At 35.0% G+C, this 12051-nt stretch overlaps 2 protein-coding genes across 4 annotated transcripts; one reads left to right on the top strand and one right to left on the bottom strand.

The window, feature by feature from the left end:
• Positions 1–2381: 2381 nt before the first annotated feature.
• LOC25491604 (uncharacterized acetyltransferase At3g50280) lies at positions 2382–4046 on the bottom strand. The gene has a single exon (XM_013599581.3). The coding sequence runs from the start codon at positions 3934–3936 to the stop codon at positions 2614–2616; it is 1323 nt and encodes a 440-aa protein (XP_013455035.1). The 5' UTR covers positions 3937–4046; the 3' UTR covers positions 2382–2613.
• Positions 4047–5126: 1080 nt separating this feature from the next.
• On the top strand, positions 5127–9894 carry LOC112420753 (uncharacterized). Of its 3 annotated transcripts, XM_039832921.1 has the most exons (5): positions 5127–5533; positions 5615–5687; positions 7893–8519; positions 8724–9635; positions 9761–9894. In XM_039832921.1, the coding sequence occupies exons 3-5, from the start codon at positions 7895–7897 to the stop codon at positions 9886–9888; spliced, it is 1665 nt and encodes a 554-aa protein (XP_039688855.1). In that variant the 5' UTR covers positions 5127–5533; positions 5615–5687; positions 7893–7894; the 3' UTR covers positions 9889–9894. The 3 variants fall into 3 exon arrangements, with proteins under 3 accessions (XP_039688855.1, XP_039688854.1, XP_039688853.1); XM_039832920.1 differs by having other exon boundaries at positions 5618–5687; positions 7893–9635; XM_039832919.1 differs by having other exon boundaries at positions 7893–9635.
• Positions 9895–12051: the final 2157 nt, after the last annotated feature.

Genomic DNA, 12051 nt, shown 5'->3' with positions numbered 1-12051 from the left:
GCGATCAAAACCCAAGCATAGTCAAAACGGTCTCTATCCACTGAACAGCTATCGGCACGTAAGTATCTTCCACAGTCGAGAATACAAAGTTTGAAGAAAATCTCATTCCAAGCATGCAACGGTATACCATACAACCTTAGCCAAGCACCCCTCTGAAACGACATCACTTTCTTAACCGACGGAGCCAGATCAGTGAAAAAAAGAGCAAAGAAATCGCTGGCCTCATTAAAAATAGAAACAACATCACCACCAGCCAAACTGCGGATAAAAACTCTATCTGCTCCCAACGGAGTAATGTCAATATTTGAGAAGCCTGCATCCTCAATTCTATCTTGGATATCTGGAATTGACTGATCACGAATAACAGACGCTACGAAGCCTTTCCTTGCCTAATGAAGATCTTCCTCATTCGACCGATACTTACGCACCAACTTTTGGATTGAAGGTTGCTGCCCTAGATTAACCAGACTTTTCGCACCACCTTTACCTACGAACTCCTTACCGCCAACGCTCCCTATCCCAATCACCGACTTCACAGGCAATCGGACATTAATTCCCCCCCCTCCCCCCAGGCACTTCCTTCGATCCTATATCCTTCACCACCGGTACCGACTCGTTACCCCCCTTCACGCCACCCAACCGCAAGATTAATTCTTCGTCCCCACCTCCCTTTAACACAACATTCTTCTCCTACCCCCTCTCGTCCTTTCTGCCTCCCACAACCGCCAACTTCGTTTCCCCACCACCAGCCTTAGTAGAGTTGTCTCCCGCATTTACACCCTTCTTCCCCTTCGACACCACCGACCTTCTATTCTCAAAGAACGGACCATCAGACCCCCTCACCCTCTCCACCTCCTTCGCAGCTCCCTTGTCAAACCTCGCAACCCTCGCTCGGACTCTCAAATTACCAAACAAAACAAAATTAATTACTTTCAGAAGCTTATCAACGTCACGCACATTAGAGAATTTAACAAAACCATAAACCTCCCCCAAAACATTGCGCCTACTAGGGACAACCACCTCTTCCAACATCCCACAAACCTCAAAACCTTTTCGCAAGAAGAAATTTGACAATTGAGGCGGAAAATTTGTAAAATAAAAAGTCACAAACCTTCGAAATTGCGGTCGGACTTCTGAAGCTTTGAAAGCAGCCGCTGCCCTGCGACGGGAACTTTCCGCTTCAGCCCCCACGCGCGCGTCTTCATCCTCACGCCTGTGCTTCCTACTCCGCTGCCAGTCCCTTTCAAAACCATTCCCACCATATCTCCAGCCAGCGCTGTCAGATTCCCTCTCATACCAGTCGCTTCCCTGATGACAGACATCCACCTCGCCGTCGAAGAACCCATCCCGTGAATCAAACCTTAACCGAGACCTATTCCGGCACAATAATCCGAGCTTCTCCCTCTCGCTGAACCGATTCGAACTTCGCAAACTGTCAAAACCTCTATCTCCCTGTCTAGACACTTTCCTCCATCGCGATCTCACATCAAGCCAACCACCCCCGATCCGCCCGTTTCTGGCACCCTGCTTGGATCCCTTACCCCCCGAAAGGACTGCAACACCGGTGAAGCAGATCGCCGGTGAGGCTGCTGATGATAGGGCCGTAGGCCATCGCCGACCTTTCCCTTTCTGTCTCTCGCTCTCAGCATCGTTTTGTAACTTAATTTTTGATTATTAAAAAAAAAAAAAAACTACATCGTACATGTACACAATATTCAATTATTAGAGACTTTTTTTTAATTAGGAATCTCTAAGCACAACTTGAACTAAATAAGACTATTCTCGAAAAATTTAGTAATCTTACATTTTCAAGTTGAATTTAATAAAATGACATATTCTCTTTTTTTTTCTTCAAGTGTGGCTAGAGCTCCAGAATTTGAATTGTGGAGAAGTAGGATGTCCGGATTTCGAGCTCTGGTCCCTGCATATAATATACAACATCCTTACCAACTGAGATAAGCTCACGGGGATAATAATCTGACCGATTCTTATCATTACTTCTTGTCAAATCTAATGGATTCTAACTAGAGTTAAGCTAACTAGTTTTTTTTTTTTTTAACAACTTAAGCTAACTAGTTAACCGGAGTTTGTTATTCAGTTAAGGTATATACAATAAATAAATATATTTTTGTTTAAAATTAATATTTTGTTTCGTTAAACAAAAATATAAAAACAAAATTGAAATAAAATGACATTTTGAAAAAAATAAAAAAATAGAAGGAATATTTTATATTAATAATCTTTCCTTTCAATTACACCCTTAAGCAAATTAGACTATAAGAATGCTATTTTGTTGGTGTCATTAAAAAAAGTATATAGCATAGATGTTTCCCATCATAGTTGAGTACTTATATCACACATAAGATTATTATAATACTCCACTTACAACTTTAGTCAAAAAAAAAAAAAACCTCTACTACAACTTATAACATACGTAAACTACATGCACTGTATTAAAGAAACCCAAAATCAAACCTTCTTACCTACCTATGAAAAATAACAATGACTTGAACATTATAAATTATTCATAGATGATTATTACACAAAATACAAATTCAAGAATATCTATGAACTGATATGTATCAAATCAAGTTTTCAAATCTTGACGCTGCATTAGTTGACCATATCCATGAACTCAGGATCATTTCCCATTGCCTCCAAAATCTTGTAAGGAAGACACACTTGAAGGTCAATGCTAGCTTCTTCTATTCCAGCAAAGGCACAAACCATTCCATTTGTTTTATTTCCACTACGAACTGCCACAGGCTTTCCCCATCCAAAATCATTACCATAAACATCAAACTTTGGAGAACTGCTAATGGCCAAAAAATTCTTAGTGCTCAAGCTATCAAGCCTAATAAAGTTTGGATTTCTCAACCATGACTCATAATCATTCTTTAATTTTTCATTCGAGTGCAAAGCAATTAACTTATTCATCAACAAAGCACCTTTACCAATCCCACCTTCCTCCAACAACTCCCCAACTTTCATTTTAAACCCGCAACCTATAATCGCGTTTCCAAAATAATCTTCCGGCAATGGTGGAACAAGTCTTGGTCTAACTCCTATTATGAACGTATTAAGCGCATCTTCTTGTGGATCAAGATGTTTGGAACGAATCACTGAACACCAAAGATGAGTTAAAAGCGCTTGTAGAGAAGATATTTTTTTGGTATCAATCTCTGCATTGACTTTCGATTTCAGTTGCATGATTTTCTTCTTTGTAAAGTGAAATATCCTCTCTGATAGAAAGAGTTTTTCGTCATCAGAAGACGAAAAACTTAACCCATCAGAGTGATTCTTTTGTGGCTCTATAGTTAAAGGAAATCGTATAGGTCGTTGAATTCCATTTGGAAACCAACGCTCCAGCGTTGGGGAGTTAGATATTTGATGATGACAACCACGTGACATTTCAGCCCACGAATTGATGAAATGCCACGTGGACTGTCCGTCAGCTACGACATGGTTGAAATTAAAGCCAATGAAGATGCCGTCAACTAGCTCCGTGACTTGAACAGCCAACAATGGTTTTGATGTGCCTTCGTAGTTTCTAACGTCATTGAAAGGAAAAAATGAACGAACAACCGAAGGAACATATGTGGGTTTTAGGATGTCAGCAACACAAGTATCCTTGGCTGCAGCATGTATAAAGTTTACACCTGCATTATTGCATGTTACAGAACACGAGACAATGCTGTCTTCGTGTTCTGTAATTTTGAGACGACCGGCAAGAGGTTGGAAAAAGGAAAGGGCTGAGGATAAAGAGTGTGTCAGCCGTTGAATTTGGTCTGATGCTAAAGGATGGTGATAAAGAAGGCCTTTTTTATTGGTTGGATAAAGTAGAAATTGGAGATCCCATGGAGTTAAATCGATTTTATGATTACTTGATTTCAATGCCTTGATTGTATTGGTGGAGAGTACTTGGAATGCACCCATGTTGTTTTAAGTTGTATTACATAGGTTGAGGCTTGGATCAACATATATATAGTTGTGATCGTAGACTTTCATTTTTCTAATGATATAAAAGTTTAAAGAATATTTATTTATAAAGGGATTTACCTATGTACTTTCAAGAGTAAAGTAAAAACGGAGTTTGCATCCCAAACTTTTGAATATATGATCAGTTTTCTTAACATTAGACTAAACTTAGAAGTTTTATTTTTTACATAATGGGAACAAATTTTGAACAATGCATTTATTTAGCGACTACTCCCTCCGTTTCAAATTATAAGCAAAAAAACAAAAATCACACTTATTAAGAAAACTAAAACATAAAAATTTGGAGTATAGTTTTTTGTGTTTTCTTTGGAAAAAGTTTTATAGGAAGATATAAAAACAATTTTCATTGGCTATTGATTATGGAAAAAATGAAAGAAAGAGAAAATTGAATGTAATTTTATGAGAATAACAAAAAAAAAATCTTGGAAAAGATAAAAGTTTGTCTTTTTTGCTTATATTTTAGGATAAAGAAAATGTGTTTTTTTTTGCTTATATTATAGGACGGAGGGAGTACATATATCGGTACACATTTGACATTTTTTATGGAGAAATATTTGACATTTGAATTATTAAAATCTTGACATTATTGTCAAATAAAAAACGTTGACATTTGAATAATATCATTGAGCGACTATATACTGTTTTCCTTTTTGTTGACATTAACAATCCAATTCATCACTTTTTTTTACAACAAAATTAATTAAAAATCATATCTATGTTCAAGACGAACAAATTCATGCATGACATAAACAACATAATAAAAAGCGTCTTATATAAGCGAGAAATGATATTTGAACATCTATTTTATAACAACTTGTAAACAACTATCTCTCTCATACTCACAAAATTTCATAAAAAATAGCCAACAAAATAACCAAAAATCACATATTTAAACAAAACTCCTTCGGATTCTGCCACCAGCCGTGTCATCAGGTGTGTGCATAGCACTAGTACAAAAAATACTTATTAAATCTAGGATTTTTCCTTCAAAAAAAAAAATCTAGGATTTTAAATGGGTTGTTATCCAAATGATTTAAAAAGCTGGGTGTAAGGAAAGTTTTTAACTTCTAATGGTATTAAATTGTTTTATCCCATTTAAAAACTATTTATCAAAATTCAAAGTTCCAAACCAAATGTAAAGCGCCAAGTGCCCCTCCTAAAAAATGTTCACATTTCTTTATCCCCCCACTTTTCCATTTTCCCTTTTCACTTTCCCTTTTCCCCTTCACTCATGAAACACCACCATCGAACACCAAATCCCAGACAAACCATTGTTCTCAATCGAACACCAAACCACCTTGAAAACCCAATCGAACTCCACCAAACCCAATCAAAACCCAATCCTTCTCAATCGAACCCAATCAAAACCCAACTGTTCTCCCTTTTCCTCCATTCTCAATCGAAACACAATCCCCAAACCACCACCGTGAAACCCAAACTCAGACCCCAAACCACCGTGAAACACCATCTTTGTCTCTCTTCATCGCTGTCTCTCTGCATCTTCAACGTTTGTCTCAAATTCCAGCTCAAAAAGGTAACATAACTCAAATCCTTCTTCAACTAACTTCAATCTATGTATTTTTGTTTTGATTTTCGTTTTGAAATTGTTTCTCAGTAGCTATCGCACAATCGTCGAGTCGCCGTGAAACAGTGTTCCATCTTCGTCGCCGCGAAATCGTAATTTCTAGGTAAATCTTCTAATCTCTGTGTTTTTCAATTGTTTAATTGTTTTTGATTTTGAATTGTTCTAGGTAAACTTTAATTGTAATTGTCAACTTTGTGTTGAATCGTAATTTTAATTGTTATAGGTAAATTGATTTTCGTTTTTGATTTTGAATCTGTGTTGATTACTGTTAGAAGGAAAATAAATAGTATATTTATTGCTGCAGTTTGGTTTCAATGCTAACTGCAATTTCGTACTGTCAAGTTAGTGTGGTTCATCATAGAATAATAATGTAAGAGTGAAACAAGCATGAATCATAACTTATGGAACACTGATACAGTAGACACAAACACCGGATTCAACACCGATATTGACAGGTAGACATTAATAATAATTCGAGAAAATAGAAGTAATTCAATGTAATTACTTATATTGGTTTTGTCTTCATGTCGGACACCGACATGTCTTCAATCTAAAGGTTAAGTTCTACATAACCCTAAAACAAGAGAAATTGGCATACATGTCTATGTGAAGTAAAGTGTATTCTAACATTTTAGCTTGTGTTATGCACAAATCCAGACTTAAAAACAAAGGCAGTTTTTTAAATCGGCCACCTATAAGTCGGATGGTCACCCGATTTAAAAGGTCAAATTCACCTGATTTAAAAAGTGTTCTATCGCAATATTATTTTAACTTCACTTCTAGTTGCTTAAAATTAATTTTTTTTCAAAAAAAAAAAAAAACACTACAAGCAACTATAATAGAGTCATATTTCTTTAGACTGGATTTTAAATTGGGCTTTCAATCTAACTTAAAGATGTCATTTGTAAGAGTACCGCTCATATCCATTGTAGGGCTTTAATACAAGAGTAACAATATTTTTACAACCATATTTTATAATTTTTTTAAAGAACCTTCTTCTTCTAACTTTTTATTAGAGAAAAACAATAAAAAGAGAGAGGAGAGAGGAGAGGAAAAAATGTAAGAACATGATAAAAGTATGAGAGAGAAAGTTATTACAAAAGTTATCTCAAAATTGTTATACAAATATCATCATTTCTCTTTATACAAATATACTCCATCTGTCCAAAATTCAAATAAAAAAGACCAACTTTTATCATGTTTAAGTAAGTTGTTTCAATTGGTAAAAAAAAAAAAAAAAGTAAGTTGTTTCAAAAAACCATTTTTTTCAAAGTAAAATTAAATGAAAATTTCACTCAATTTGTTCTCCATTCTATTTTCTCCATGATCAATAACTGATGACAGTTAGTCGTACACTATTTTTAGAGTCACTTTTAATTAAGTTTTTAGTCTATTTTTATTAGTTTATTTTTCAATTTAAAGCCATTTTGAATAAATTATCATTTTTTATTTATTGAGTTAAATAGTAAATAATTGCCTATTATGATCATAGTTTTCAGACTCGGCTCGGACCGGCCGGTCGGACCGTGAACCGGTGGGTAGGCCGGTTCGAGCCATCATTTGGATCGGCCATGCAGATAACTCGGTCAAAACCGGTAAAAACCGGTGACTCGGCCGAGTCGTGGGTCAGACCGGTTCAAATTTTTTTTTTTTTTGCTTACCAAAACGACGTCGTTTTAGATTTGTTATGTTGGAAAAAAAAAAACGGAATTAGAAGGGTCAGAAGCTAAAACGTAAAACCTCAGTACTCTGTTTTTAGTTTTCACGTACAGAGAGAAGAGAAGACAAGTTGTAGAGAACCGGTCCACTCCACGCCATTGCCGTCGCCGTCGTAGAATCTCTAGGTCACCGTCGCCCTCGCCATCGCCATCGCCACTTCCGCTTATCTCACGTACGTACACCGTCGTTGCAGAGAACCCTTTTTTTTTTTTTTAGATTGTTCTTCTTTGCTTCTTTTTGATTTGTTGTTTTGATTTATTGTTGATTTCTTGTTTAATGTTTAATTTCATGTAGATTCTGATTGTTTAATGTTTAATTTCATGTTTAATTCTGATTGTTTATATGTTGATTCCTCATTCCATGTTTAATGTTGACTCCTCTGTTTTATACTTACTCCATGTTTTATACTGACTCCTCTCCTCTGTTTTATACTCCTCATTCCACGTACGTACTCCATGTTTTATTGTTGATTCTGATAATCTGATTGTTAAATGGTTCATTTCATGTTAATGTTTAATTCTGATTGTTTCATAATTCCATGTAAATGTAATGTAAATGTCTCTGATATATCATATGTATTTGTGATTAGTTATGGCCTCTTCTGAAGCACCAACACAACCATCAGCAGAAGCTTCGACTCAAGAATCTCAAACTCAAAGGAATGTTAGGGCAAAAACCGATATAGCTTGGGGTCACGCTAAAATTGTCCTACACGGTGACAAAGAAAAACCACAATGTATCTATTGTAACAAAGTTATGAAGGGAGGTGGAATTAATAGATTAAAGTTACACTTGGCTGGAGAAACTGGACAAGTCGAAGCATGCAGCCAAGCTCCTGAAGAAGTCCGCTTTAAGATGAAACAAAATCGTGAAGAGACAAGGCTCAAGAAAAGAAAAACTGAACATGCAATAGGTAATGAAGAGCAAACACAAAGAGAACAACCTAGGTCAGTGGTTGTTGCATCTCAAAAGGGAACGAACAATGGAAGCTTTGATAATTACTTTTTGCCTAGAACAACTCCTGGATCACAGCCTACTATAAAAAGTGTTTTGCAAACCAAGGAAGTTGTAGAAAAGTGTAATCTTGCACTTGCAAAATGGTTCATTGCTGCATCTATTCCCTTCAATGCAGCAAATTCACCATATTTTCAGTCTGCGGTCGATGCTCTTTGTTGCATGGGAGCCGGATATAAAGCTCCTTCTATACATGATTTGCGTGGTCCTTTGCTAAATAAGTGGGTTGATGAAACAAAGAAAAAGATAGAGAAATACTGTGAGATTTGGAAGAATACTAGTTGTACTCTTATGGCAGATGGGTGGACTGACGGGGTTAGAAGAACTCTGATAAACTTTTTACTTTATTGCCCTAAAGGAACAGTTTTTATCAAATCTGTTGATGCTTCAGGTGCTTCAAAAACTGGTGAGATGTTGTTTAAGCTTTTCAAGGAAGTAGTGTTATATATTGGCCCTGAAAATGTTGTTCAGATAGTGACAGATAATGCTGCAAACTATGTTGCTGCTGGTAGGTTATTGGAAAAAGAGTTCCATGGCCTGTATTGGTCTCCTTGTGCAACTCATTACATTAACTTGATGTTTCAAGACATTGGAAAATTACCTGAAGTTAAAGAGGCAGTTTCACATGCCACAAATGTTACCAAGTATATATATAATCATTGCTATCCATTGTATTTGATGAGGAAATTTACTCATGGAAGAGAGATACTTCGTCCTGCTCCAACTCGCTTTGCCACTAATTTCATTGCTTTGCAGAGTATTTTGTCTCAGAAAAATGCACTTAGAGCCATGGTAACATCTCAAGAATGGACAACTTCTGCTTATGCAAAAGAAGCCAAGGCCAAACAATTTGTGGAACAAGTCTTGAACACTAACTTTTGGACTGCTTGTGCTGACATAGTGAAACCCACAGAACCACTTGTAGGTGTGTTGCGTCTCGTGGACAGTGAAGATAAACCTGCTATGGGTTTTCTTTACAGAAATATGTATAAGGCTAGAGAGGAGATGGTGAAGAGGTTTCAAAGAAATAAGACAAAAGTGGAGCCTTACTTGAAGATCATAGATGATCGATGGGATTCACAACTTCGAAAAAATCTTCATGCTGCTGGTTATTGGTTAAATCCATCTTGTAGATTCAGTCCTGAGTTTGAGAAACACAAGTCCACCACATCTGGTCTTATAGATGTCATTGAAAAGTATGCTCGTAATAATCATGAGTTGCGAGCAAAGTTAAATACTGAGACAAGTATATTTAGAAATTCTGAGGGCGACTTTGGAAGGAAATCTGCTGTAGAAGCTCGAAATTCACCATTTCCAGGTATCTTACATTTCATTGTATCATATACACTTACGATGATCCATTTACAAATATCTTACCTTTCATTGTATCATATAAACTTACGGTAATACTGTATTAATTGATGAAATTTTGCAATTTTATAGATGAATGGTGGGAACTTTACGGGTGTCAAGCACCACATTTGCAAAAATTGGCAATTCGGGTTCTAAGTCAAACTTGTAGCTCTTCTGGTTGCGAGAGAAACTGGAGTGTGTTTGAGCATATTCACTAAAAAAAAGGAAATAGGTTGGAGCATCAAAGGCTTAACGATCTAGTCTTTGTTCGTTACAACTTAATGCTAGAAAATAGGTATGTATTTCTACTATATTTTAGTTATATTAATCCATTGATAAAATAGTGTTTGATTCTTTGCATAATGGGATTGTTCACAATAAACCTTATATGTTCATCATTTTTTATTTTTAATCTTTTACATTTAGATAGAAATCTTTATATTTTTATAATGATTTATAGGAACAACAAAATTCGAAACTATGACCCCATCAATGATGAATTACTTGATGATCATCATGATAATTGGGTGTTGGAGGATTCACCGCCATTTTTAACAGTTGAGGAGTTGGAATCATTACGCAATGATCTTGCCAATATGACCATCCAACCTATTTCAAATGATATTGGTATGTATGTGTTTTCTTATAAGGTTAAAATTTCATAATTTCACTATATGGTTATATACCAATTGTTAATATTTATTTAAATTGATGTTTTCATAGATGGATTGAATTTGGATGAGGATGATGATTATGGCAATGATGCACCTGACACTAATGCAGAAAACATGGATCAAAGTAATGTTTTTGATAAAGCTGCCAGAGAAGATGTTGAATTCCTTGATGAGCTTCAAATTCAATCAATATTGACTCCTTGGAATTAAGATGTTATTGATGATAATACTTGTGTTGGAATTATATTTTCTTGGGATCTTTTTGAATTTTTATAACAGGGGCAATCTCTTATTTGAATTTATGTTGGAATCATACTTTTTTGGGATCTATTTGGATTTTTACTACCAAGATGTATTTTGAGTTATGACTATGTTTTGAATTTGAGCAATTAGCTATGAAATTATTATTGTTGGATAGTTTTTATCTTATTTTACAGGGGTCATTATTTTAGTTTCTAAAGTGACCGAGTCACCAATTCAATCCGAGTTAATCCGGTTATATAACTATATAAATTTAATCTAAGGACCGAGTTATCTAACCGAGTCATCCGAGTGGTTCCGGTTCAGTCATGCGGTTCGACCAATGACTCACTGGTTCGACCATTGACCCCGCCGAGTCGATGACCGAGCCGAGTCTGAAAACTATGATTATGATTCTAAACAAGACATGATTTGGTGACATATGTCTACTTACTATATTATAAAGATATATCCCTATGATTTTACCATTTTATCTCTAGGAGGGACATTTTAGTAATTTTCTGTTGATGGGGTATGGTTAGTGACACCTCACATGTTTTAGGGTGCATTTCCCATTTTTCCCTTCACCAATTTTTTTAATTATTTTCTAATTTTTAATAACTTTTAACTATTTTCCAATTTTTATTTTTTTTAGTTATTTTTCAATTTTTTCACTAAAAATTCAGTTTCTTCTACATTGCCGTTGTGGGAGATTAAGATATCGTTTGACCCGGTTTTTTTTTCTTCCAACTTCTCTATATTTTTCATTAGAAGTTAGGTCAAACACACTATCAATTATTTTAATTTCAATATTTTTAATCATCACAACCTCGCAAATATTTAAACACACACATTAACGTTTAGAGTAATATTTTATGTTCGTCTGTCTGTGTTTTTGTTACGCTGATGCATATAATTTTTTTTAGTGTTGTTTGGTTGAGTGCTACCTCACCGACTTTTTTTTTTAACTATTTTTCAATTTTTATATTTTTAAAAACTTTTAACTATTTTCCACTTTTTTATTTTTAACTATTTTCCAATTTTTTCTCTCAAATTCAGTTGCTTCTACACAGCCGTTGTGGGAGATTAAGATACCGTTTGATCCGGTTTTTTTTTTTTTACTTCTATACATTTTTAAGGAGAAGTTAGGTCAAACACAATATCAATTTAATAATTACTAGAAAGGGAACTTTTTTTAATGCATAAAATTGAATGGAATGAGCTTTGGCCAAAAGTAGTTGAATGCTACTTTAAAAAACTACTTCTCGACAATATATTTCACAAGCACCTCTTTTCAACTCATGCCGGTAACCTTTTCTATTATTTTTTAATATTATATTTCAAAATCTTTTCTTTTCATTTAATTTTTTTTTTGAACCGTTCCATTTAATTTTATTATCTTTTTTTCAAAAGAATTTTATTATTTTTTTTATCACTTATATATTTAATTTCAATATTGTTTAATCA

The sequence above is a fragment of the Medicago truncatula genome, chromosome 4 (genome assembly GCF_003473485.1).
Source record: "Medicago truncatula cultivar Jemalong A17 chromosome 4, MtrunA17r5.0-ANR, whole genome shotgun sequence".
Lineage (NCBI taxonomy): Eukaryota > Viridiplantae > Streptophyta > Magnoliopsida > Fabales > Fabaceae > Medicago > Medicago truncatula.
This window is presented reverse-complemented; position numbering and strand designations above follow the sequence as displayed.

What these genes read in the sequence shown, in the direction of transcription:
- LOC112420753 (XM_039832920.1), top strand. Translation starts at nt 7,895, where the DNA reads ATGGCCTCTTCTGAAGCACCAACACAACCATCAGCAGAAGCTTCGACT. An exon ending in TCGAAATTCACCATTTCCAG is followed by an intron (nt 9,636 to 9,760) that starts GTATCTTACATT and finishes GCAATTTTATAG; the next exon opens with ATGAATGGTGGGAACTTTAC.
- LOC25491604 (XM_013599581.3), bottom strand. Translation starts at nt 3,936, where the DNA reads ATGGGTGCATTCCAAGTACTCTCCACCAATACAATCAAGGCATTGAAA.